Source organism: Musa acuminata, chromosome BXJ2-7, assembly GCF_036884655.1.
Source record: "Musa acuminata AAA Group cultivar baxijiao chromosome BXJ2-7, Cavendish_Baxijiao_AAA, whole genome shotgun sequence".
NCBI classification, from domain to species: Eukaryota; Viridiplantae; Streptophyta; class Magnoliopsida; order Zingiberales; family Musaceae; genus Musa; species Musa acuminata.
In genome coordinates, this window is record NC_088344.1 from 4,599,565 (window position 1) to 4,623,174 (window position 23,610).

General features: G+C 40.8%; 4 protein-coding genes and 1 long non-coding RNA gene across 13 annotated transcripts; 2 read left to right on the forward strand and 3 right to left on the reverse strand.

Moving 5' to 3' along the window:
* Positions 1 to 45: 45 nt before the first annotated feature.
* LOC103991080 (WPP domain-interacting tail-anchored protein 1) lies at positions 46 to 7,706 on the forward strand. Of its 3 annotated transcripts, none has more exons than XM_018828895.2 (5): positions 46 to 204; positions 2,726 to 3,259; positions 3,340 to 4,538; positions 5,735 to 5,899; positions 6,288 to 7,706. In XM_018828895.2, exons 2-5 carry the CDS (start codon positions 2,758 to 2,760, stop codon positions 6,558 to 6,560), a joined length of 2,139 nt encoding a protein of 712 aa, XP_018684440.2. In that variant the 5' UTR covers positions 46 to 204; positions 2,726 to 2,757; the 3' UTR covers positions 6,561 to 7,706. The 3 variants fall into 3 exon arrangements, with proteins under 3 accessions (XP_018684440.2, XP_018684441.2, XP_064972398.1); XM_018828896.2 differs by having other exon boundaries at positions 2,740 to 3,259; XM_065116326.1 differs by lacking the exon at positions 6,288 to 7,706 and having other exon boundaries at positions 48 to 204; positions 5,735 to 6,157.
* LOC135616767 (phosphatidylinositol 4-kinase gamma 5-like) lies at positions 7,489 to 10,942 on the reverse strand. Of its 2 annotated transcripts, none has more exons than XM_065116328.1 (2): positions 10,749 to 10,942; positions 7,489 to 9,729 (listed from the first exon to the last, which is right to left on the reverse strand). In XM_065116328.1, the coding sequence occupies exon 2, from the start codon at positions 9,711 to 9,713 to the stop codon at positions 7,794 to 7,796; it is 1,920 nt and encodes a 639-aa protein (XP_064972400.1). In that variant the 5' UTR covers positions 9,714 to 9,729; positions 10,749 to 10,942; the 3' UTR covers positions 7,489 to 7,793. The 2 variants fall into 2 exon arrangements, with proteins under 2 accessions (XP_064972400.1, XP_064972399.1); XM_065116327.1 differs by having other exon boundaries at positions 7,489 to 9,998.
* A 1,389-nt stretch (positions 10,943 to 12,331) lies between these two features.
* LOC135616770 (uncharacterized) lies at positions 12,332 to 13,799 on the forward strand. The gene is made up of 2 exons (XR_010488479.1): positions 12,332 to 12,459; positions 12,561 to 13,799. It is a non-coding gene; the product is annotated as an uncharacterized LOC135616770 (long non-coding RNA).
* A 2,910-nt stretch (positions 13,800 to 16,709) lies between these two features.
* On the reverse strand, positions 16,710 to 22,353 carry LOC103990494 (uncharacterized). 6 transcript variants are annotated; one of them, XR_010488478.1, is made up of 5 exons: positions 22,140 to 22,352; positions 21,367 to 21,434; positions 19,911 to 21,280; positions 18,962 to 19,768; positions 16,710 to 18,305 (listed from the first exon to the last, which is right to left on the reverse strand). XR_010488478.1 is itself a non-coding variant. In XM_018828897.2 (4 exons), the coding sequence occupies exons 1-4, from the start codon at positions 22,237 to 22,239 to the stop codon at positions 19,726 to 19,728; spliced, it is 1,581 nt and encodes a 526-aa protein (XP_018684442.2). In that variant the 5' UTR covers positions 22,240 to 22,352; the 3' UTR covers positions 17,976 to 19,725. The 6 variants fall into 6 exon arrangements, 2 of the variants coding, with proteins under 2 accessions (XP_018684442.2, XP_009407935.2); XR_010488475.1 differs by having other exon boundaries at positions 17,976 to 19,536; positions 19,611 to 19,768; XR_010488476.1 differs by having other exon boundaries at positions 17,976 to 19,385; positions 19,457 to 19,768.
* Positions 21,365 to 23,413, reverse strand: LOC135616769 (early nodulin-like protein 6). Its single transcript, XM_065116329.1, has 2 exons — positions 23,183 to 23,413; positions 21,365 to 23,049 (listed from the first exon to the last, which is right to left on the reverse strand). The coding sequence occupies exons 1-2, from the start codon at positions 23,370 to 23,372 to the stop codon at positions 22,628 to 22,630; spliced, it is 612 nt and encodes a 203-aa protein (XP_064972401.1). The 5' UTR covers positions 23,373 to 23,413; the 3' UTR covers positions 21,365 to 22,627.
* Positions 23,414 to 23,610: the final 197 nt, after the last annotated feature.

Below are 23,610 nucleotides of genomic sequence, written 5' to 3' on the forward strand. Positions count from 1 at the left end.
TCGTACGCCTTTACCCTTCTCTCTCTCTCTCTCGCTTCCGTTGGAGGCAGCGGTGACCAAGGAGCGTCGAACCACCGCGTCTGTCTCGTCGTCCCTCCGCCTCGGCATTCCCACCCGAAACTCTAACATTCAGGTCCTTTCGATCGATAGAAAACATCGGGGCTCGGATCGATCCGTTTTCTTCTCCCTACCGGAATTGTTGTCGTAAGTCCTCTTAACGTTTCCAGCTGTTCTTATGGTTTGCTTTAGATCCGAAGCTCGTCTGAGGGTTCAACTTTGCTTGTTCGTTCTGTGATAAATTGCCTTAACCTTGCGAATAGATGCATTGATGCTTCGTGTTGCCGAAGTATCTCGAGCCGTTTCGGTCCCAAGATTTAAGATGATTGACAGATATCAACTGTTCTTGAGGGCGTAAATATTTGATTTAACGCTTCTCTTCATGGTTCACAAGAAAAGTCTTCTGATGTCGGAGATAAAACTGGCGGTGTGGATTCGGAAGAAATCTCAAATGCAGTATGACCTAGGTGCTAAATCCGAGGGCAGGATGATCACTGTAGGGGTCGTTGTTCGGACATGTGATTTATCTGTTGAAAGAAGTGCATAAAAGTTAGGCATCAAAGCCAACTTTATTTTTCTTTTCCATTTGTTCTTTTTCTTTTTTTCATAAACTAGATCCAACATCTAGTAATAAAGTAAGACCCTGCCAACTGTTTTTCTCAGAATTTGTGTTTCCTCAGGACGTTCGATCTACATTGTCTCCTAAATTGTGGAATGATAAACCTACAATTTCATGCTTCAAGTAATATGTTAGTTGAGACTATTTCTTTCTAAACAATTCTGTTAGTATTGACAAGCAGTAACAGGATAATCTACCATTTTGGAGTCCAGTTTTGCCAGAAGTTTATGATTCAGTGATCCAAAACTTATCATCTGTATCACAAAAAGGCCCTGAATGCTTTTAATCCCTTCCTTGGATGAAGGAAGGCCTCATTAGATCAGTATAAATTGTCTTTTTCTGTGTATGAGTACCAGTCAATTGTGATTTGTTACCTTATAAAATTTGTCCCAAGTTCTAAACTGAGTTGTTTATGACAATGCTTGTAAGACTCCAAAACATCTATTTGTTTATGTGACTTTCGATTTAGAATATTTTTTCAAAATGTTGACCGTTATTTTGACTCACTTAAGAAATCTTCATGAAAGAAACATTTGCATTTATTTCCCAAATTGTTCCACATCATGGTAAATGGGATTAAGGCAGGTGTATAGAATAATTTCATGTCAACGAAACTTTTCCGTTATTTTTGGCAGTCATGTCAGTTGCTGATCTTCATTCATCAGTCTCAGGTTCTTGACACTACTGTATGATCGTGGTCCTTATATTATTGTTCAACTTAAGTCTATATAGAATATTTTTCAGTGTTGAAGCGTATTTTAGAATCAATGAACCTTCCAATCACCATTATAATACTTCCATAAATTCAAGTTATTAAGATAATTCTTAGAGATTGTGTGATTAATGTACGTCAATTGATTTTATAAAACTTACCTTGGGTTCATTTGCCTCACATTTTTGAACACCGATATTGACAGAAGTTGATTGAGTTTCGTCGTGCAGTATAGAAAAAGATCTGAGTCCGTAAATCACTCCTGAGCAGTTGTTTTAGGATCATCTGATTGTTTTAAGCTTGTCAAAGGCCATGACATAATATTGCATGTCAATAGCTATAGTGGATTGTATTGCAGCCCAAAGGTCAATGAATACTTCAAACCTGACTCCGTTAACATGTTTGTGCCTGGTTAAATAACCTAGAGAGAATTTTACAGATGTGCTGCTCTAAGCATCAGACTGCCCCTATTAATTTTAAGCTCCAAAAATTATGGTTTTCTTCTTTATTCCTTTTGTAGTTCTGCTTTATATGATTCTCTAGTTGTTGTCCTGAGCCAGTTTCTGTCCCTAAGACATGTATCGTCTTAATTTTGATTTGGGAAATGAGAGGAGCCAGCATTGCTTCCTTTTGTAGTTCTGCCTTGTATGATTTTCCAGTTATTGTCCGGATCCAGTTTCAGTCCCTAAGGCATGTATGACCTTGATTTTGATTTGGGAAATGAGAGGAGCCAGTATTGCATGACCATATGTTTAATCAAATTTAGTAAATGTGACAATACATAAACGGTCCAGACTCAGTATATTAGATAACCTATTTTCATCCCCTCGTGTGGCAACCTTTCTGAATTGTCTCATCTCACTCAGCCCTGCTAAATCCAAGTGCTGCAGCATCCTTCTAGATTTCTAAATCAGTATACTTACTGACTTTGTTTGTTGTTTAATTTTAACCTATCTGGTTAGACATGAATACTGTGAATTACCACAACAATTCTAAGAATGAAACTTGCTTTGTATTTATCTTTTGGTCTTCATATTATTGGTTGAAATCTATAATCGAATTTATTATTAATTGACACCAAGTATAGAATAGTATATCATTACAACCATGTTTAATTTATTTCTGCAAGTAAATGGAGCTTACTTTGTTTTTTTTTTTTTTTTTTGTGGAAATACTCTTCCATTATGATGTAGTTTCATGTGATGGAGATAAGTTGATGTCATTAAAATAACTATTATAAAATGATAATCCTTCTACATTGGTTGGATGCTTGTTGAGGTTCATGATCTGTTTCCTTTTTCTTTTCTGTATTCATTAAAGGCTAATTAGATCTACAGGTTATTTTCTGTAGAGAAAGGATAATCAGAATATGGCTGTTGATGATCATGATGGCAACTGTTTACAAGAGGATGAATCATTAAGTGAAGATAGAATAAATGGTGGAAATGGAGCTGAGGCTCTAACAAGAGTAGAACTTGATGTGGCATATTCTTCTGAGAAGCTACTGAACTTGGAGATGCTCTTGATGCAAGTGGCCGACAGAGCGCATGACATTGAAAGTGTGAACATGGGATATGAGGACATCTCAGATGAGTCTGTTATGAAGGCCTTTGAGTCTGATATCCTATCTGGAATTTTAGACATGGAGGTCAATGAACTACAAAGCTTCATGTCCTTGCTACAAATTGAAATCATGGAGGCCCGCCAAAATTTTTGTCAGGGTGAGCACGTCGAAGACTGTACTGCTACAGTAGAAGAAAAGTTACATGATGCTGAAGAATCAGTGAAGAAGCTACAAGACTCAGTTGCTGACATTCGGGAACAGTCATCCAAGTTTGAAAGAACTCTAGCTTTGTTTCATAATGAGACCAGTAAGTTGTCCATCAGTTTATTACATTGCTTTTTTGTTTCTGTTTGTGCATACTTACATGATGTGTATTCATTTACTTAGGGTCTGATGAGAATGAGGAACTTGAGAATGATCATTTGACATCCATCAAGAAACCGCAGACTGTTGATCAACAAAGGCATGTCTTACAAATGTTGGAAAAATCATTGGCCAGAGAATTGGATCTTGAAAAGAAACTTTCAGAATATAGATCAAATGAAGAGGATCTTAAGATAAAACTGCATTACACAGAAAGAGAGCTATACTGCATGGAAGAGTTGATGGAGATATGTTTGGAGAGAGCATTTGAGGCTGAGAACTCTGCAGAGCTACTTCAGGGTATTGCAAGAGAACTGGCTGGAAAACTTCAGCTTGTTCAGCTTAATCTGAACAGTTCGCTGCATCGGGAACATGAAATGAGATTTAATCTTGAGGAAAATATGATGCGATTACCTACTGAAGAAGCTGCCAGAGAGAGGCTGACATCTAGTCATGCAGAATTGAATGATATGCTTTCATCAAAGGAAAAAGGTCTAAAAGCAAGTGTTATGGAAGCTGAAGAAAAAGGCATACTGACCAGTGCAGAAATTTTGTCTCTGAGGGAAAAGGTGATGGCACTTGAGGAGCAGCTTAGGGAGTCTAACGTCCAGTTGCAGCTGGCAAAGACTTCTGCAGAAACCAGTCAGCAACAACAGAGTACACTGCAGTCTGATCTCTATCAGATGGAAAATGTAATGGAGGGTCTCAAAGCTAATGTTTTGAGAGCTGAAAGCAAGGCTGAAAGTGCAGAAGCCAAGTATACTGAATCGAGAAAATCTAATATTGCTTTAAATGAAGAGATTGTTTTTCTTCGAAATAGTGAATCTGAAAAGAGAAGCCTTTTAGAGAGGAGATACAAGGAATCAAACACTCAGTTGGAGCATGCAAAGGCATCTGCTGAAGCACTTGAAGAGCAGCAGAATGTGTTATATGCTGCAATTACTGATATGCAAAGTATGATCGAGGATCTTAAAGCAAAGGTTTCAAAAGCCGAAAGCAGGGCTGAGAATGCTGAATCTAAGTGCACTCTATTAACTGAAACCAATTTAGAACTAAATGAAGAGCTGGGTTGCCTAAGAGGAAGGTTGGAATATTTAGAGACATCATTGCACCAAACCGAGGGTGCAAAAATAGCCACCGCTAAAGACATTGGTATTAGGACAAAAATTATTAGTGATCTGGTCATGAAACTAGCCCTGGAAAGAGAACGTCTTCAGTTACAGGTATGTGTCTTTTCTTCTTTTGTTGTTCGCTGTTCTGTTCAACATTAAATCATCAAGCAAATAAGTTTAACTAATGTTTCTGATATGGTTACCATTTGCATCTGAGGTTAAGGACATGCTTGATTTGATTATTTCTACAGGTTATTATTTCATTTGGAATGGTTGATGATATTTAGCAATAAGTATACATATTTGAACTAAGTGCTTCAAACTATTGAAGACTCACAGTTATGTCTACTTTTCCACATTGTGACGCCGCTATGAAATCTTATTCATTCTAATTCTTGAGATGACCTTTAACAGAATGGCCCTTTCTTGTCCCAAACTCCCAATTCGCATCCTTCTTTTATTTTAATCTTTTGTCTTTTACCCTGTTTTAACGCTATTCATAAACAAAAGATCAGTCCAGTGGACAGATTATTTTAGAACTTTGATCTAAGCTCAACCTGATCTTTGGACTGCTTCTTAATATCTGTGCTCCTTGTATCCTTCAATATGTTTCGTAGTGATGTATCATCGTTTTCTGACATGCTTGGTACTACTACTATTATGTCGGATTTGACAACATTTTAACATGCATCTTATTTGAAGCTGAGACATCATCTTAAGTCCTAGATGGAGAAGGTAATGTCTGTTGGACAAAGATCTCCATGATTGGTTCCACTCGAGGAAAGATACAGGTGGTCAACTTTAGAATATGGTCCAAAGAGAGGTAAGGATTTGCGACGAAGGTAATAGGTATGACACCTTTCTTGAGAAAGTCCAAGAATGAGAAATTTGTTGAAGTCTCTAGAATGATACGAGGTGGTGGCAAAAGAAAAACAACAGGTGCCATGATTAAGAATGTTGAGGAAACAATAATCGAGATCCTATGGGCAAAAAACAAGCCGTTAGAATAAGCCATCAAAATTACCAAATAGCATGTGCTGAAAATTCAATGCTATGCCATCTGCAACCCCAAATTTTTTTCATTGCATCCAAACAAATTTCACTGTTTGAAAAAATGTATATGACAGAGTGATCGTGGCGCTTATGTTCAATTATGTTCTTACCTTGGACATGCTGTGAAATTGTTTTTTAGCACAACAATTTGCAGTTGATTCACCTAGAATATGTATTATTTTTTAGGTTTCTCTTGGAGAACTTCTAGCAAAAAGCTTTGCTCTTCTAAAATCATGTACATCTTCTGCTTGCAGATATCTGCCTTAACGAAAAAGAACAAAGTTCTGCTTGAGAAGTGTAAAAGAAAAGGCGATGCCCACATTCCTAAGAGTTACAAGGGACCTCAGAATGGAACTGAACTTGGGTTTCCAAAATCATCTATGGATGCATTGACAGAGTCTTCAGCTACAGATTTTCAGGTGGGGGTTGTTGGTTCTCCAAAATCTGTGTAAACATTGATCTTTTCATTCTAGTAGTGACTGAGAAACACTCTGGCCACTGATTTTCTTTTTGTCAACTATTAAGAAAACTAGGGTTTTGTTGATGATTGTGTGTGGAATATGCGTTTTTGTTAGACTTGTATATTTTCATGATGTAGTTTGCCAGCATGTATCCAATGTCTGTATAAATTAGAGATGAACACATTATGTATGAAGATGCATGTTAATTTTGCAGAACAGTGTGTCTGTTGTGGGGCTACATGTTCTTGAAAATGCCATAACTATTCCGATCACATGATTTCAGTGTGTTTTTGTTGGGACTGAAGCCTCTTTAATAAATGCTGAACGGAAATTTACATGTAATTAGGTAGAGAAGTTAGCTGCAGATGTGCTTGCCAGCGACAGGAGCATGGAGATGACTGCTTCAACGGAGGAATCCTCAGGTGCAGGTCCCAAGATGGAGACGGTAAGTATTTTTTGTCTCGGCTATCCTTGTCTTGTTTATTGCAGTCTTTGCATTCTACGTATATCGACAAGAATTTTTTTTCAATTTCACTGTTTGCTTTTGATTATTTATATTCTGATTTTTGAGAGAGAGAGAGAGAGAGAGAGAGAGAGATTAGCATCAACTACACAGTAGATTATCTCAGGAGAGTGACTTGCAGCCTGCAGACATACTTCTCACCATCAGAATAATTGTGCGGTTAAGTGTCTGGATCGTCAAAACTTCGGCTGTTTCATTGATTGCCCTTCGGATTTCCAGTGGGCTGTACGAACCCACTGGGCCCCTGGTTTTCCCATTTCCCATCATCATCTTCATCTGTGTTCTGCACTGATCTCTGGCTCTCTGTTTCAGAACCAGAGTTGCCCATAATTTTGGATAAGGGAGACTGGCAGAGAGCAGAGATTTTGTCGCTCTCTGTTAGATTTTTCAGATCACGTTTCCACCTGCCTCCACTGGCATAAATCTTTGCCCAATGGTGGTGAAAACGTCACAGTTGAGACATGCTAGGCTTTGTGCAAGAACTTGCAAATTAAGTGGACAGCTGAATACATTTAAGTAGGGTGTTGTAGTCCCCACTGTCGTAACCCGAATCCTGCAAGGTTGAACAGCTAGCCGCTTTGATCAGAGAATTGTAGCCACATCAGGGTTTTAGGTTACATGACCTATCCTACTAAGAATCACAAACAGATAGCTTCAATCAAAGTTTAAAGCCATTAGTATCTTGTGGAGTGAATTTAGCATGAAAATAATGACTTCCTGGAAAGATCTTTGCATCAAAATCTCCAAACATATTCTCGTTATCATAAGATATGATCCAATAAATAATCTCAATCACCTCCACAAAGTTCATTACCTGCAGCCACCACAAGTTTCACAAAGGATAAAGAGACATAGAATGGTTGAGCTCTCATTAAATAAAAAAAAATCCATGTAAAGAAAAGAAAATATAGGCTTCACATTAATCCGCCGATTGGAAGATTGGTTAAACAGACAATAATTCAAACTAAATGACAACCACTTCACAGTCACCTGATCCAAAGCCAGTATCGACATGCAGAGAAAGTGAAAGATAATGAAGAACTAACATCTTTTGTCCAAAGAATATACATGAATTTTCTAAAATTTTATTCCAAGCAACTCCGACCTACCCATGATTCCTGTCTAACAAATGTACACAACTTCCCTAATGTTTTATTTCAAGCAACTACAACCCAAGATATACAAGATCACTTCCTCCTCCCTAGCCGATCTGCATGGTGTTATTCTAATCCTGCTTCATGCTTCACACCTACATGAAAGGGCAGCGCAAACAACAAACTGGAATCAAACTACCGATCCACTCTATCCTGTCTCCATTTCATCTCCTACTCAAAACTGGCAAGAAGTGCCCAGTCTCTGCATCTGCCTTTGACCTGTGGTCAAACACTTCCGATGCTGGAATGCATTGGGCAACAACTCCTGGAAATTCTCAAGAAAAACCGCCCATTCCTCTTCATCCATGTCTGCCAGCCTCACAAAACTCACGCTTGAAGGAAGTGTTTCATCAGCACTCCTACTATTCACAGATTGAATGCCTCCACCATCCCTATTGTATGCCTTACCAGTACTATAAGTATTCCTGTTCTGTGTTCCAACCTGGTTCCTCCGAGTCTTTCCAGTGATGCTGACACCTTTCAGTGATGCCGAAAGCTCGGAAACATACAGAAGTTTCTCACAAACATGGGGGAAGCCGGTGACACTGCTCTCTTTGTTCTCCTCATCATTTTCCTCTTCTTCCTCCATGCTCTCCTCCAACCTTGACAGAAGGCTTCTGGGGCATCCTCCATTCAGTCCAAAGTCGAACGAATGCAATGAATTATACATCACATGCTGATCATCCTCATTGCATTCCATCTGAAACTGGAAATCTTCTTCCTCCTCTAGCACAGGTTTTGGACAAAACCCCTCTCTTTCTGCTGCTAACCTCATTGCCTCGATGCATATGCCCTCCAGCTCACTAGGTTCTTCTTCCATTCCCCTGAACTCTCTGCTCATCATCTCACCGATCTCCGCTAGGCAAAGCCCAAAAGCTGCTGCTTCCTTGAGGAAAATTGTGCACAAGACCAAGACTCTGAGGCAGGCTTCTCGGATCATTGGCAATTCCATCCGAAGCATGTCAGAATCTTTCATCGGATCAAGAGTGGCAATATATTCTAGCTCATCCTTGGAAAATGGTACTGATGCCTGTGGCCAGTGGATCCACTCAAAATAGGGATCCTCCAAGCTCTCCGGCAGGCAGAGGCCATGATCTATAGGGATCAGTTCCATCCTTCCCCCAAACCTACCAATCCCATTTTCAAGCTTCCTCACCAACAAGTTTCCAGCATGCCTATCTGTGTTGAAAATTCTTATATCAAGTATCCCAATTCTGTGTATCGCAGCAACAGGGAAGCTCGATGTGCCATGGTCACTGGCATCAAAATCATGAGGAATGAACTGCTGGAAAGAAGCAATCTTGCTGATCACCTGCTGCTTTCTGCTGCAGTGCCTGGCTCCACTGTTATTATTCATTCCATCGTTGACATGGAACACCGAGTGGGTTATCTTTACAAGAGCTGTCGGAGGAACATTTGCAAAGTTTCCATAGTCCAAAAGGTATGCGGCAACCTCCCTGAAGCCCGTCTCACCAACACGTACAGATCTTTTCAGACCTGGCTGGCCAAGGGCTTTACCAATGAAACCTTTTGGATTGTTAGGCGCAAATGGTTCCTCGTCCGTTGGCTTGACGATTGCAACATTGTCACCATTGCTATTCCTGAAATAGTAGGCACCTCCGAGCCCATTGTGAACAGGAATGGGATCGACACCACTCTTAATGGCCTTCACGGCATCCCTGACGAGCTGTTTCATCCGGTCACAGCGGCTTGAGCAACCCAATATCTCAATCGGCCCACTGGAATCCCTCTGTTGATGATCTTTTATGCTCGGGGACAGGCACGGGGTCGAGGAACTCCTGTGCATCGAGTTCCTCGAGAGAAGCAACGGGGAATCGCCCCGGATGGCACTGAGGTCATTCTTTAACACAAGATCACCAAAAGTGAGTAAGCTCTCCTCAGTGGGAACATTGAGTGCAATCTGCAGCTTCCTCTTCACGGTGTGGGCATTGTCCTGGCGGTCCAACTCGAGACCCAACACACAGCCCGTCTCGGTCTGGATAAACACCCGACGCCGCCCCACCGGTTTTCCTTCGCCAATTCTGTTACCACATAAATCACCACTTGTGGTATGTTTTAAGACTGAAACTGCCATCTGGGTCTGAACAGGGCTGTCCAAATTAAAAGACATGGAAATCACCAGGGTATCGTCAAAGGTTAATGAGGCCAGGAAAGCCAAACTGAGATGTCTTCTTCCTCTTCTTCGTGCGCACGCCAAACACAGAGGCTGACGCGGTTACGGAGAGGGGAAGATGCACATTAACAATCATGAAATGGAGGAAAACCACAAGCTTTGCATCAAGAAGAGTTGGTAGGAGTCATGGAGGCCTAGCAATTCCTCTATGCTTCAAAAGCCATTTAGAAAGTGAAGAACCCAATGCTGCAAGGGAGTCCGATTGTCAGAACTTTAGCTAAGAATTCGAACTTATTGACTACCAATTCACTGGTGAATTCAGTACCCTTTTTTTCTCTAAGCAAGATAAACAGGGAACGGGAAAGATAAACACAGGAGTGAATCACTTGCAGGATAATGCACAGAAATAATTGCATACAAGAACACAAAAAAGAACTAACTATTGTTGATGCAATAAATCACCTTGAGATCACAAAAGCTAATATCACCTGCATCCAAGCATGCAAATCGAATCTGAACCTACAAGTTTCTCTTACTCTATGATTCTTAGTGTGCTAAATCCCCTCGAGCATTGAACTTTGCATTTGCTTGTAGTATTAGATAAGAACTAACTCCTAGAATTCGATTCGCGCAATTAACATGAAAATAAATGTATCTCTATAGTGAATAAATCATCGATTACTAAAAATTACATAAATCACAAAGAACAATAATTTTTTGTTCCTTTAAATTTGGAAGAGCACAACAACGTGCCGTTCGTCCAATAAATCAAGTCCAAAGAGATGGATTTGCATACAAAGATCAAACATGTATGCATGAAAACTACAATTAGCAACTAGATCAAACGTTATTTGCTTTGAGGACAAGGGAACCATACGAGTCCAAGTCAAACCGAAGGAAAAGGGGAAAAGCTTGAGATGCGAACATATGAACAGAACTAAAACTATCGAACGAATCCACCGAAACGAAATCAAGTAGACTGGGATCAAGCCCTACCGAGGCGATTACGACGGCGGCGAAGATCTGGAGGGAGCGACGCCGGCCGTCTGGTCCGACCCCAGCGGCAGGGCGAGGACCGGGCACCGACGGCTCGATGATATCAAAGGAACGGTCGACCGCTGTGACCCCGGCGCTAGCGACGCCAAGACCTCTACGGTACTCCTCCCAGACCTCCAACCACGCCGCCGCCAGTCCCCCCTCTGGCCCTCTTTATAATATATTAAGCCTTGCCTGGGGTTCAAAAGTAACCGTGGTTAAGTGGGCCACGAGATGAATCTAACCGTTCGTCTCGGTCTTCTGAAACCATCTCAGCCGTTGGTGAACCAGCACTTTTCCCGACCGGTTTCGCTGCCAACTCAACTCGACTACCCGCCTCGCGATTGGACTGGGCGTTCGTGGGACCCAACAGTCCCGGAGAAAGAACTCGGTCCTATCCAACGGAAGAGTCTGGAAGATCAACCGGTACCGTCGGATGGGTGAAGGGGGACGATCTCGTCCGTCGGATCGGAGATCACGATGACGTGGGGGATAACGATTGGGACCTCTGCCGACGGCGATTTCTCCATGGACCTCTGCAACAGGATAATTACACGAACGCCATCGTCGTGAGGACGTGACTCCTTTTTTTAATATTTAACCATTAAAGTATATTGAATTTAATTATAAATGATCACATCATTTTTTTTTGGGGCATTTAAAAATACAAAAATAGGGGCAGAGTGTAGGAAAAGGACGAGCATCCAAACAGTGATCTCTATAATTGTTTTGTTATGATGGATGAGATATGCTTGGTTTTGGTGCGTCAACCTTCGTAAGTGTCAGTGTGCGGATCAGATGTGACGGCCCCAATTCTGTGTCCGGTGGCGTGGATTGGTCCTTTGCATGCAGTGAGCGATGCGAAAGACAAATACGGTGAGCTGTTTTGAATTGAGAGGTTCGACGGAGATGCCTCTGTGAAGCTTCTGCACAGCATAATTCCTCTTTGGCTTCTTCAAAACAGCTCACATGGAGACACCCACCAACCTCAGGTGCCAAAAATGATTAAAATATGTTAATATATATATTTTGATTGTAAAATAAAATTAATTATATTATGAAAAGTTAATGTAACAAATATAAATAAAAAATTATCATGAATTAAGAATAAATCTTAGATATCTTTATATGCTGTGAATAAATATGATACTTCGAACATCCTAATGTATCTTTGAACAATTAAAGCTTTCTATCATGGATCTATTAAAAATAAATTAGATTTTATCCGAAAAAATAAATTATATATTTTTTTATTATTTTATTAGATTATTATTTTGAATTCCTAAATTATATAGAAGAGAATAAAGAGTCAAAAGATAAATTTTCTCTCATCAAAATTATGTTTTAAAATTTCCTAATATAAATGGATCCGATAATTTTGATCAGAAGCCCACTAAATCTTTAATATAATTTATCCTAAATTAATTGAACCATGTAATCTTATAGTTCACACATAAACATTAATCCAATCATAACTTCTTATCGCCAACAAATTCATTCTATATATATATATATATATATAATAGAGACTATAAAATTTCACTTTGCTCCTTTGGTTCTTATTAATTTGCAGGAAGAGGAACTCATCGACCGGTTCTTCGTCTTGTCTCTCTAGGGTTTCGCATGATCTCCTCCCCTCCCCGTCCGAGATTTCGCTGCGATCCGTCTCTCGGTGGATCTCTCTCTCTCTCTCTCTCTCTCTCTCTCTAGGGTTTCGGATGATCTCTTTCTCCCCTCACTATGTCCAAGATTTCGCTGCTCTCTCCCTCCTAGGGTTTCGGTGGATCTCCGTCTCTCCCGCTTCTATGTCGAAGATTTCGCTGCGACCTAGTGTGAGTTGATCCGACATTGGAGGAGGATTGGGTGGGGGGGAATCGGTTCGTGAAGTTGAAGTGCAGATCGAGGGCGACTCCTCTCCCGGAGGTATTCTTCCTTTCCTGGAAGCTTTCTCTGATTGGTTTCCTTTCTTCTTCTTGCCTTATTATTGCAATGCGATCTGGTGCGACGTCATGGGACATTGGACGAGGATTAGGAGGGGAATCGCGTAGTAAAGTTGACAGGCAGATCGAGGGCTCCTTATCTCCTGGATGTAAAGTTTTTTCTTCTTGTTTTCCTTTCTTCTTCTTCCTGCCTCTTTTCTCGCAATGTGCTGTGTTACGCTCATGGAAACCCATTCCACAAGCGTGTATTCGATTTCTTCTTTTTTTTCCCCTTTAATTCTTTCTTTTAATTATGTATCTCCCTCCCTCCTCCATGTCTAAGATTTCGATGTTATATGACGTAAGTTAATCGGACGTTGGACGAGGATCAAGAGGCGAATGGCTTAGAAGAGTCGGCATGACGATCTAACGCCCCTCCCTTCCTGGGGCTATTCTTTCTTCTTGATTTCTTTTCTTCTTCTTGCCTCTTTCTCGCAATCCGCTGTGTGATTCTCATCGAAGCCCATCGCACAAGTCTTATTCCGTGTGAACCAGCAGGGTTAGTCCCGTTGATCTCTTTGCCTGCGCGAGAGAGGTATTCTTTCTTGATTCGTTTTATTTTGGGGTAAAAGAATCTTCTAAATTAGGGCTCGCAGGGTTTAGTTCTGTTCGATTAAAAGAACAAAAGATTCTGTATAAGGATTTCTTATGTTGCTGCCTACAAGATTTCTCTTGTCAGAGTTATCCTTTCTGTTCCATGTTCATCTTTCTCTTGTCAGACTTGACATTGAGCTATTACATGATTGGATATGGAATGCATGTTTCCTTCATTTCTCTTATCAATATGCCTACAGAAAATATAGATTTACCTGTCATTGACGTCACTGTGTGGTGAGTAGTTCTTAAAGTCTTTGTATGAGATTCTGTTACCGAGTTGAGACAATAGGTTTGCAGATTCAGTGAAGTGGTGTCATGAAAAACTGTATTAGAGGGAGTTTTTTTTCCGGTCTTGAAAGCGTTACATAATTGTAGAACATTAAAGCATCTACAGATTTTATGCTGGGGATCTAAGATCACTTTTGTTTGACCAAAAGCTTTTATTCTTTATAATCTTTATCTACGATAGCTAAATGTGCTGTTTGCTTACGAGTGTTATGACTTAATATTTGAGCTATTACATGATTGGATATGGAATTCATGTTTCCTTCATTTATCTTATCAATATGCCGACAGAAAATATAGATTTACCTGTCATTGACGTCACTGTGTGGTGAGTAGTTCTTACTGTTACCGAGTTGTGACAATAGGTTTGCAGATTCAGTGAAGTGGTGTCATGAAAAACTGTATTAGAGGGAGTTTTTTTCCGGTCTTGAAAGCGTTACATAATTGTAGAATATTAAAGCATCTACAGATTTTATGCTGGGGATCTAAGCTCACTTGTGTTTGACCAAAAGTTTTTATTCTTTATAATCTTTATCTACGATAGCTAAATGTGCTGTTTGCTTATGAGTGTTATGACTTGACATTGAGCTATTACTTGATTGGATATGGAATGCATGTTTCCTTCGTTTCTCTTATCAATATGCCTACAGAGAATATAGATTTATCTGTTATTGACGACACTATGTGGTGAGTAGTTCTTAAAAGTCTTTGTATGAGATTCTGTGAAGTGGTGTCATGAAAAACTGTATTAGAGGGAGGGAGAGGCATTGGTAGTATATGAATGCATATTTTAACCCAGAATGATACAAGTTCTGAAACTTCAAACTGAGGGATAACGGTGATACGATTAGCTGTGCTTTGTGCAATGCATGGATTTAAGCTGTTTGGTCATCATTAGGCTAATTTCATGTGTGATCACTTGTGCCTGTCCGAACTAAATGGATTAAGTTTGTTTCGCTCTCGGAAGAAGAAAAGTACTTTCCTAAACATTACTAAAACGTAGTATTTTGAAACTATTAACTAGGTTTAGATTGCTCGCATTTGTTGTAGTGGAGCTTAAGGTGAAAGTGGATGGGTAGAGTGGTGAGCAGAAGGCAGCCATGCTCACAACTCCATGGGTGTGGACTCTTATCATTGACATTTTGGGAAAAGAAAAGGAGCTTTCTTGAGGATATCTTCCACGTTCCTAGTGTGGACATTTGAAGCATCTTTTGGTTAAAAGGGTCACAGATTCAGATTTTGGATTGGCTGGAGGATATAGTTTCTAGATTGGTTGAATTGGATGACCCAGTTGGTCTTTTTTGAGGATATTGAAAATTATTGAGAAAAAAAGCTGATTGACTCCAAATGGTTAGAAACCAGCAGGAAATCTGCAGTAGATGAGCCAGCACCAATTGGGATAATCTGAATGAAATCAGGAGTTAATCAGTTGGGAGCTGTCAAAGCTGGTTGGCTTGGTTAATCTGCTAAAAGTTATATGGAGTTGCATCTTTATGAAGCAACATGTGGGTGGATATTACTATATATCATTGATATAATATTGTTCATAATTTGTTCCCGCTATCCTTTGTTTATGTTCTGAAAAGAACCATAAATCCAAAGCTTTATAGAATGTTGCTATTATATACCTGTTCATGTCTCCCTCTCTCTCTCTCTCTCTCTCTCTCTCTCTTTCGTTATATATGCTTGTGCACTGTAAAAGCACGATCCTTCTGTTTATGTTCTGAAACACAGACCAATAATTGGAAAGCCCTGTTCCATCTTGACTTCTAACTTGTTTTCTTAGTAACAGTGAATTGATGTCTATGCTAACATTGCAAAAAAAAAAAAAAAAAAAATTGCCACCATGTGACCTTTGGCACAATTAGGTTTTTCTATGTTTATTTCAAATTTCATAGTGTGTGTGTGTGTGTGTTTAGATTCTATGATATTTCTAAACATTACATTTTTCATTATTAAAGAGGGACATTTTGCCGAATGAATAAGTGGTGGTTTTTTAATGCTAATGTCTCTCCTGAAAGGGTGTTCGATTCAGGTAACTTGCTTTCTCGACCACAATCTGGCTGCTAATAATTGATTAAGGCACCAACGACATTTCTGGTAACTTGCTTTCTCAGGGGTGAAAATTTTCTCCTTAAAGGTGTTTTAGGATTTTAAACCTCTGGATCATTTATTTTCTTTAGTATTTGGGTAGTGTCATTCGTGAGGCTCTTTTCTTTTTACACTGGTTTTTTGAACTTTGGGTTCCGGCATGAATTGTTTCATTATAAAAAATATTTGAATCATTTTATTGCTTATAAATCTGTCGCAGAACACATCTCTGTTCGGTGGCAATTGCCACTTCTACTACGTGAAAGTTCGTTTATATGACTCGGCATTTGATTCCTTTTTTCTTTTTTTTCCTTTTTTCTTTCTGGTTTTGCTATTATTAATGGGTTAGTTTGTAGGTACCTTTTGAAACTTTTTATTACCTCTTATAAAAAATAAAAAAGCTCATAAAAAAAAAACTCATCTTTGCGATGTGATGCGACACCACGACTCTGTGCTTTAGTTGGTCGATTCTTTTTACAACCGTAGTTAATGCTGAACTGACGTAGTTGAGGAAGTAGCAAATTTTGAACTGACGTAGTTGACCGCATAGCAACGTCGGGAGTCTTCAAATCTCTACTTAAAATTGCAGTCTACTCACAATATCTTTTAAGCAAAAAGTCTTCCAAACTGTGATTTTTCTTTTAAACGCCAACTATAAAATTGATAATGTGGAGGCTAGAAGTTGTCGTCACTAAGTGCTACAAATAATCATAGATTTTGTATGACAATCTATTTTGTCATCGTTACTTTTCATCAAAGAGTACCATTTTTTTTTTTTTACATCGTTGCCGTCATTTATTTAGAGGACCAATCTTTTATAAAGAAAGGGTACCAATATAATTTTTTTGGCATTTTGATGTTATATGGTACCATGGGTCTAGTAAATAAGTTTCTGTTTCCTTCTCTCTTCTGTTTATATATATATTATTTTTTATTGACATATAAATTAAAAACAAAATCCAAGAAGCCATACACAACATAAATGAATTTTAATTTAACGAGAAACAAAGTTAAGAGGAACAAATTCCTACTTCTTGATGGAGAAAACCTCATCCAGGTGCTGCAAAAGGAAGAAGCAGTTGCCTGTTTCAACCCTACGTTTTCAACTCAGTGCCTGAAAAGAGTATGCGACTAAATAGAAAAATATGTAGAATCGAAGACTCCTTTATTGCCATTACTCACATCATGGAAAAATAGATGAAAACATAGATGCATCGTGAACTGACTAGATCTGCCTATCTCCTCTTCCACCATCTGTTTTACGACGACCACTAACTACATCTGCTCGTGACATGGACACTACTCACACTTACCTGTCTCTTCAGTGTGCATTAATCATAATGTGCATTAATCATAATGCACATTTAGTAATTTTTTAACTATTACTCATAAAGATGTCCCTACATCCCCGGTTTGGATATGCATCCCTACTAGATTGCCCATGCAACTTGGTGATCTCACTCGATCACTTGGTCGGGGGTTGGTAGGAAGGACCAATAGCACGAAGCGACCATGTGCCTCACATGACTCATAGTACAACATGCGCATGTTATTTCAAAGTACATAATGTAGTCAAGACAACAAATGCTATAAATATGCTATTCACATCACTTTTTCCGAATCGAGGCAACCCTTCCAATAACTAAACATGCGAACCACCCTAGCCATACACAAGTCCTAGCTAAGTCCTCATGATATGGTCCTTGAATTAGTGTCACACACACACACACACATATAGACTAAGCTATTTTCCGAATCGAGGCAACCCTTCCAATAACTAGAACATGCGAACCACCCTAGCTATACACAAGTCCTAGCTAAGTCCTCATGATATGGTCCTTGAATTAGTGTCACACACACACACGCACACACACACACAGACCAAGCTACCAGTCCCCAATACAATCAATACATGCAGTAATAAATGATTCTGTAGGTATATATCGGAGCCATATTAAAAAAAAAAAAAAAAAACACAAAGGTTCTACGAAATGCAGAAATAAATCAAAGAACACTTACAAAGAGATACAAAAGAACTTGTAATCACACTAAAACTAGCACAATGATTTTTTATTCTTATAAAAGTCGGTGAAACCCAGTAGATGACTAACTGATGTCAAAACCTCATGGATCTCAGCAAACCAAGCTTCAAATATTTGAATCACAAAATGCAGACATGCATGCAATCAACTTCAGTCATAAATTAATCAGATGATCAAAATACAATAAACAACAATAGTAGAAAGTCAGGATGTATTGCTCATGAAGTGTGTAAGCTACAAAGGCAGATTCCCGGCTCGGGTTATCCGATCAAAACCAGAAGCAATCCCCTAATCTTGGAAAGCTTCCGCAAGGAGAAGAGAACAAAAAAATAACAACACAAAAGAAACAAGAGCAAGCGGGTTTTCTTTCCCTCTTCCCCTAAGATCTACTCCTCCTCTCCGCATCTCTAGCGTACCATCGGGCTGTCCATTGCTTCATGACGCGCGCGTCATGATTCGGAACTTCTTGCGATGGCAGTTAAAGGATGAGGCGTCTTCTTGGACTAGTGGACCACGGGACGATTCTAAAGAACAAGAAGACAAAAAAGGAAGGGTTGATAATTGTTGGTGGAGCAACTTATGATTTCTAGACGTCCTCGACTCTAAAAGCTTTTTGAGAAGAGCAATTCTTTGTTGATCAAGGGAACATTGTCGGTTGAGGTGACGAAAGGTCTTCATCGGGTTTCCAAGAAGAAAAAAGAGACAAATATTCTATCACGAATCTTCCACCAAGAAAAAACCATCACGATGGCGTGTATATATATACATGAAATAGAAAGAAACAGGGGCAGTAAATGACCAATTCAGTTTTCCATGAAGTTTCGGCTTAACGCACAAATGACAGATCAAAAATTAAAGATGACCAAGAACAAAACCCTAGGCAGAAATTTCATATATGGCAATATCAGCTGCAATTATCATTAAACGGGGAATTTCCCGTCTCTCATCGCATGTCAGATCAAGAACTAAAGATGACCAGGAACAAAACCTTAGACGGAAATTTCATATGCGGCAAAGTCAATCGCAATACCAAGAATCTCATCTTCAAACCGGAAATATCCCCTCACAGATCCCCCATCATCAAGAACCCTAGAGCTAAACACGCATCCGGATCAATAACTTACAGGAAAAGGGAACAAGAAAACGGGATCAACCACGAGGGTTCAAGAAGAAACCACACCCGAGCGCTGGAAAGACCGCGAGACGAGACGATCGGTGGGCTCCGGTGGGTGAGCCGCTGCGGGGCCGAGGGCGACGGTAGCGGAATGGAGAGACGAGGGGAAGGTGAAGCATCTGCCCCTTAACTAGAGGTATCCAAGCCCAGGCTGACGATGGTAGAATCCGAGGTGCGCGTGCGAAGCACGTGAGAGTGGTGAGAAATCCATGACACGTGTGGGCCCCATTCGACGTTGATTAAAATAGGATCTTACAACTCCCATCAGAAGCCGTTGATTAAAATGTGGGCCCCACTCGACGCTTCATGTTGCTCGAAGCCCCATCTTTGAGCAGATCCATGACACGTGTGGTCATCGACCGGTCAAAGTGAATACCTCGACTCCGTTAGTCAGACGAGCTCACGTGGCCTTCTCTTCGACCAGCTTATCCTTCGGATCGAGATCAGACGGTTCAGGTGGATCAACAATAGAGAAGTCAAAGGAACGAAGCAAGACTCAACCTCAGCGGTTCGACAACGCGCGAAACACGTGGCGTCATACTGTCATCTTCAGGGCCTCCTTCCTGCTGTAACAGATGTATCTATTGCGGGAGGGTTAACAGCAGATGATGTTTTGTAGCTTCTCATTACTGTATTTTCTGCAAAAGAACCTAACCTCTTGACATCTTGAAATTGGTAAGCTCTTGAAGAAGTATTTTCTCAGGATGGCCACTTGCACTGTGAATGATGAATGACACTTGAAGTTTGAATGCAAGCATGAACATTTCCTTTTATCCAATGGATGAACAAATATAGGATGCACATTGTGAAGCACTTCCAAGTAAAACCAGAAAATTGTGGTCAGTAGCTAACATGGTTTATTTGTCAATCATCAGAATCATTTATCTCAAAAGAAAATCTTTTAGGTATTACAATTGAATTAGGTGCAGACATGTTTCCACATCTAGAGATGTACCTGGATTGTGGCAACTTTTCAGCACTAACAGAGGAATAAATCTTGTTTGCTGCTTGGACGAGTCGCTTCCCGACTTCATTTTTGTTGTCATTGCTGCTAAAAATTCTCTTACGCTTGCTGATTGGTGATGAAAGAGAAGAAAAAGTCGATGTGCGACGAGGCCTAGCATGAACCAATTTCCTATTGACTTGACTGCTCGATATCAGAGATTTGTTTCCGCATGATGTAGTGTTGCCTGCCTCGTAGCATCTGCTTTCAGCTACACGAGGATCCTTCTTTGCACTCGAAATGATAGCACTTGGTCGTACCCTGCCTTCAGAAGTAGTTGGTTTGCTCTTGGCAATTTTTCTGACATTATTGCTCATGAGACAAACTTGCTTTGTTTCTTTGTTGATATTGAAGGAACAAGCCGTATTACAGTCTGATTCACCTTCATTTGAGCTTTTATCGTCTGCCGAACTTTGCACATCTTTCATTGCAAAACCAGTTGCTTCATTTAGATGAAATTCTTGGGTATTCAGCATACTGGTGGGTTGCACGGTTACACTCTGAGTGTCCATCACATTTTTGTGCAGATTACTGCACGTGCTCGCCTCATCTTGGTTAGAGAAGTATCTTGAAATAAGACCGGTAACAGATATTTTCTCTGACAAATTCATGCTGGGAGTTTCTTCCATTGATAAAGAATTCTTGTGTTGCTCTTTTTCTGATGGCCCTTCTGATACCCAAGCTTTGTCCTTTTGAGTTGCATTTGGAGCAGTATTATCTTTTCGAACCTCTTTCCCAGAATCCAAACTAGAACTAACTCCAGATTTTCTGGTTTTATTGCTGATTACAGCTTCTTTTCCAACAACATTCCCTTGAATGCCATGTTCCAATTTCCTCCTCTTCGACAGACTCTTCTGGCTTATAAGTGGCAAGGAAGGCACATCGACTTCTCTTTCGTCCCATGTCGAGCAATCTCTCACAATATTACCTGCCTGATTTATCATATTTGTAGCTGTAACTGTAGATATGGTAAAATCCACTGCCTTTGAAGCATTGCTACAATCAATCATGTTGGAAATGGACCCTTCTAATATGTGATCCATGTCAACTTCAGTGCATCCGAATCGGCCCCCAGGTGTGCAACAATTTGAGTTGCTTGAAGCTGGTAACTTGTAGGAATTTGGCGTGACAGTTTCTTCCAGATAAGGAGAATCTCGTCTTCTGAAGTGGTTCATCGAGGAAGGTATTGATGCTTGGTGCATGGATATGTCTGTCAACCTAGTAGCATCCATTCGAAGAAACCAAGTGCTGCGAAATCCTTGACAGGCTTCCTTTATTGGCATGGAGTCTGGGATATGATAGAGAAAAGATTTTTGTTTTACCTACAAACAGGGAAGAAAGTTAGGATGGGAAAAAAAGGAGACTTGGTAAAAATTTAAGTGGCTAAAAGAACTACCAAGCTACTAACCATGAGAGAATGGACAACAATTTTTCCGAGGGCTGGGAAACAAGAGTTGTGCTCACACTTGAGTTTACCTGCTTGCTTACACATGGCATGATCAAGATTTTCTATGAACAATAAGCACACAAGAAACCAGCTATCATAGATATGTACAAAGATACTAAGGAAACAACAATAGATTCACATGCACATCTTTCATAAAGGACTATTGAATTCAATCTTCTCTATTGCTTTGGAGAGAGGCTTCATTTGGTAGAGAAAATATACTTTGACATCTACCCCCAAACCCCCTCACCCAAACCAAGCTTATAGTTCTTCTTTTCCCTTCCTATCTGTCCAATTCTGAAGGAAAGAAGTTGGAGTTTGGAAGGAAGTCGGCACTTCTCTCCCAAGATACGTAATCATCCCCATCTCCTTTCTTCAATTCTCTGCTCTCATCTCCTCTCCATCCAAGCATGCCGTGTAGCATTACCAAGATCTTTCTCTCTCTAGGGAATTAAGTAACCTAATGGTTCTGGTTGCAAACACAATCAAACATCCCCAGGTTAATCAAATGAGCATCTCTAAGTGGACACACTACTACCGCAAGCATAGCAAGGTACTCCGGAAGTCCCCTAGCATCTTTCAGCGAATAGTTCCAATTACAGACACATATACCTTGACAAATCAGTTGACGCATTTGATCAAACAATTGGAAGGCATGCGAGAGCGCACACAAATCCACCACAGAAAGGAGACAAAATATTGGAAACAGCGCAATCTTCGATCGGATTCCTTACGTTTCAGATCGCCGGCCGTGATGTTATCAGGGACGGATAAGGCGAAGCGAGTGCCGAGGTTGGTGTCGACGAAGAGAGGCGTCTCGGCCAAGAGCCCCATGGGCACGGGAACGGGATTGGAGAGCAAACCGAGCTTCTATTTCTTTTCTTTTAATTTCCCACTACCGAACGGCCGTTATAAACGTTTACTAACGGCTGCCACAATGATTTTTCACTCGTCATATTATATATATATATATATATATATATATATATATATATATATATAATTTGATTTCATGTTAGCATTTAAAATTGTTGGGAGCTGATCAAACACTGTGCCTTAATTACTGTTGGTGGAATGTGTAATTGGCATTATCCTCAATGCTTCGATTACATGACCTAAGTAAGTCACATCCAAGGAACATAAATAGAAGGCCAACTATTTTCCATACCATGAATCCAAAGAGGAAGAGTTCAAAACCTGCGCACAAACGAAAGAGAAGACGTCAAACGGACAACACCGCACTCATCAGAACTCCCAAGCCGGGCATGATCGCCCAGACACCGGCATGAGCGTGAGCAGCGTCGGAACGTGTAGGCCCGGTGTCGGAGCCTGAGCTCGAGCCGAAATCCGAACCCGAACCCGAACCCGAACCCGAGCTTGAACCGGATCCTCCACCCGGTTGCAGCCCCGGGGCGGGCCCCGGGCTGGCCGCGGCGAACTCCGGGTGCACCATCACACGCACGATGAGCCGCTGGCCGGCCTCGCAGTGCCCCGGCGTGCCGCTGATGAAGAAGAAGAAGCCGTAGCGGTCGAAGCGGAAGGTGGTGTTGCCGTCGTCGAACGCGAGAAGAGGGTCGGTGGTGTTGCATTCGCCGTAGGCTTCCCGGTCCACAACCAGCACCGAATCGTTCGTGTACTTGAAATCTACATGGTTCCGTGAGAGAGATGAGTTGGTTGTTTAGTGAAAGAAAAGGAGATCACGTAACCGGCTGGTATGAGAGACACAGCATCGAGAGGAAGCTTGGTTTATCCATGGCTTCTGGTAGTTAATGCTTACACACGGAGTCTCCGACGTGGAAGCGGTTCTTCATGGCCCACCGGTTATAGGACTCGGCCTCATCTCCGGCGGGGACGATCCAACCCCTGGATCCACCCACATGGAACTCCAGACCCGACTCCACGGCGACCATCAGAAGAGGGACGAAGATGAAGAAGGATAGGAAGCCGATGCAGGAAAGATTAGCCATGGAGGAGACAGAAAGAGGAGGAGGAAGGTGTGCTGCTGCTTTTTCTTGGTTGGCTCGGGAGTGGTGTGGAGTGAAGTGCGATGCGTGTGTTTATATAGAGGAGTGGTGTGGGGAAATCATGGGCAGTTTGTTAGTTGGATGGGGGGAAGTGGAAAGGTACGTGAGGGTGAGGGCAGTTGCACGGCGACGTGGCCGTGCGGTATTGGGGGACAGGTAAGAGGGCTGGGGCCCTTCACAA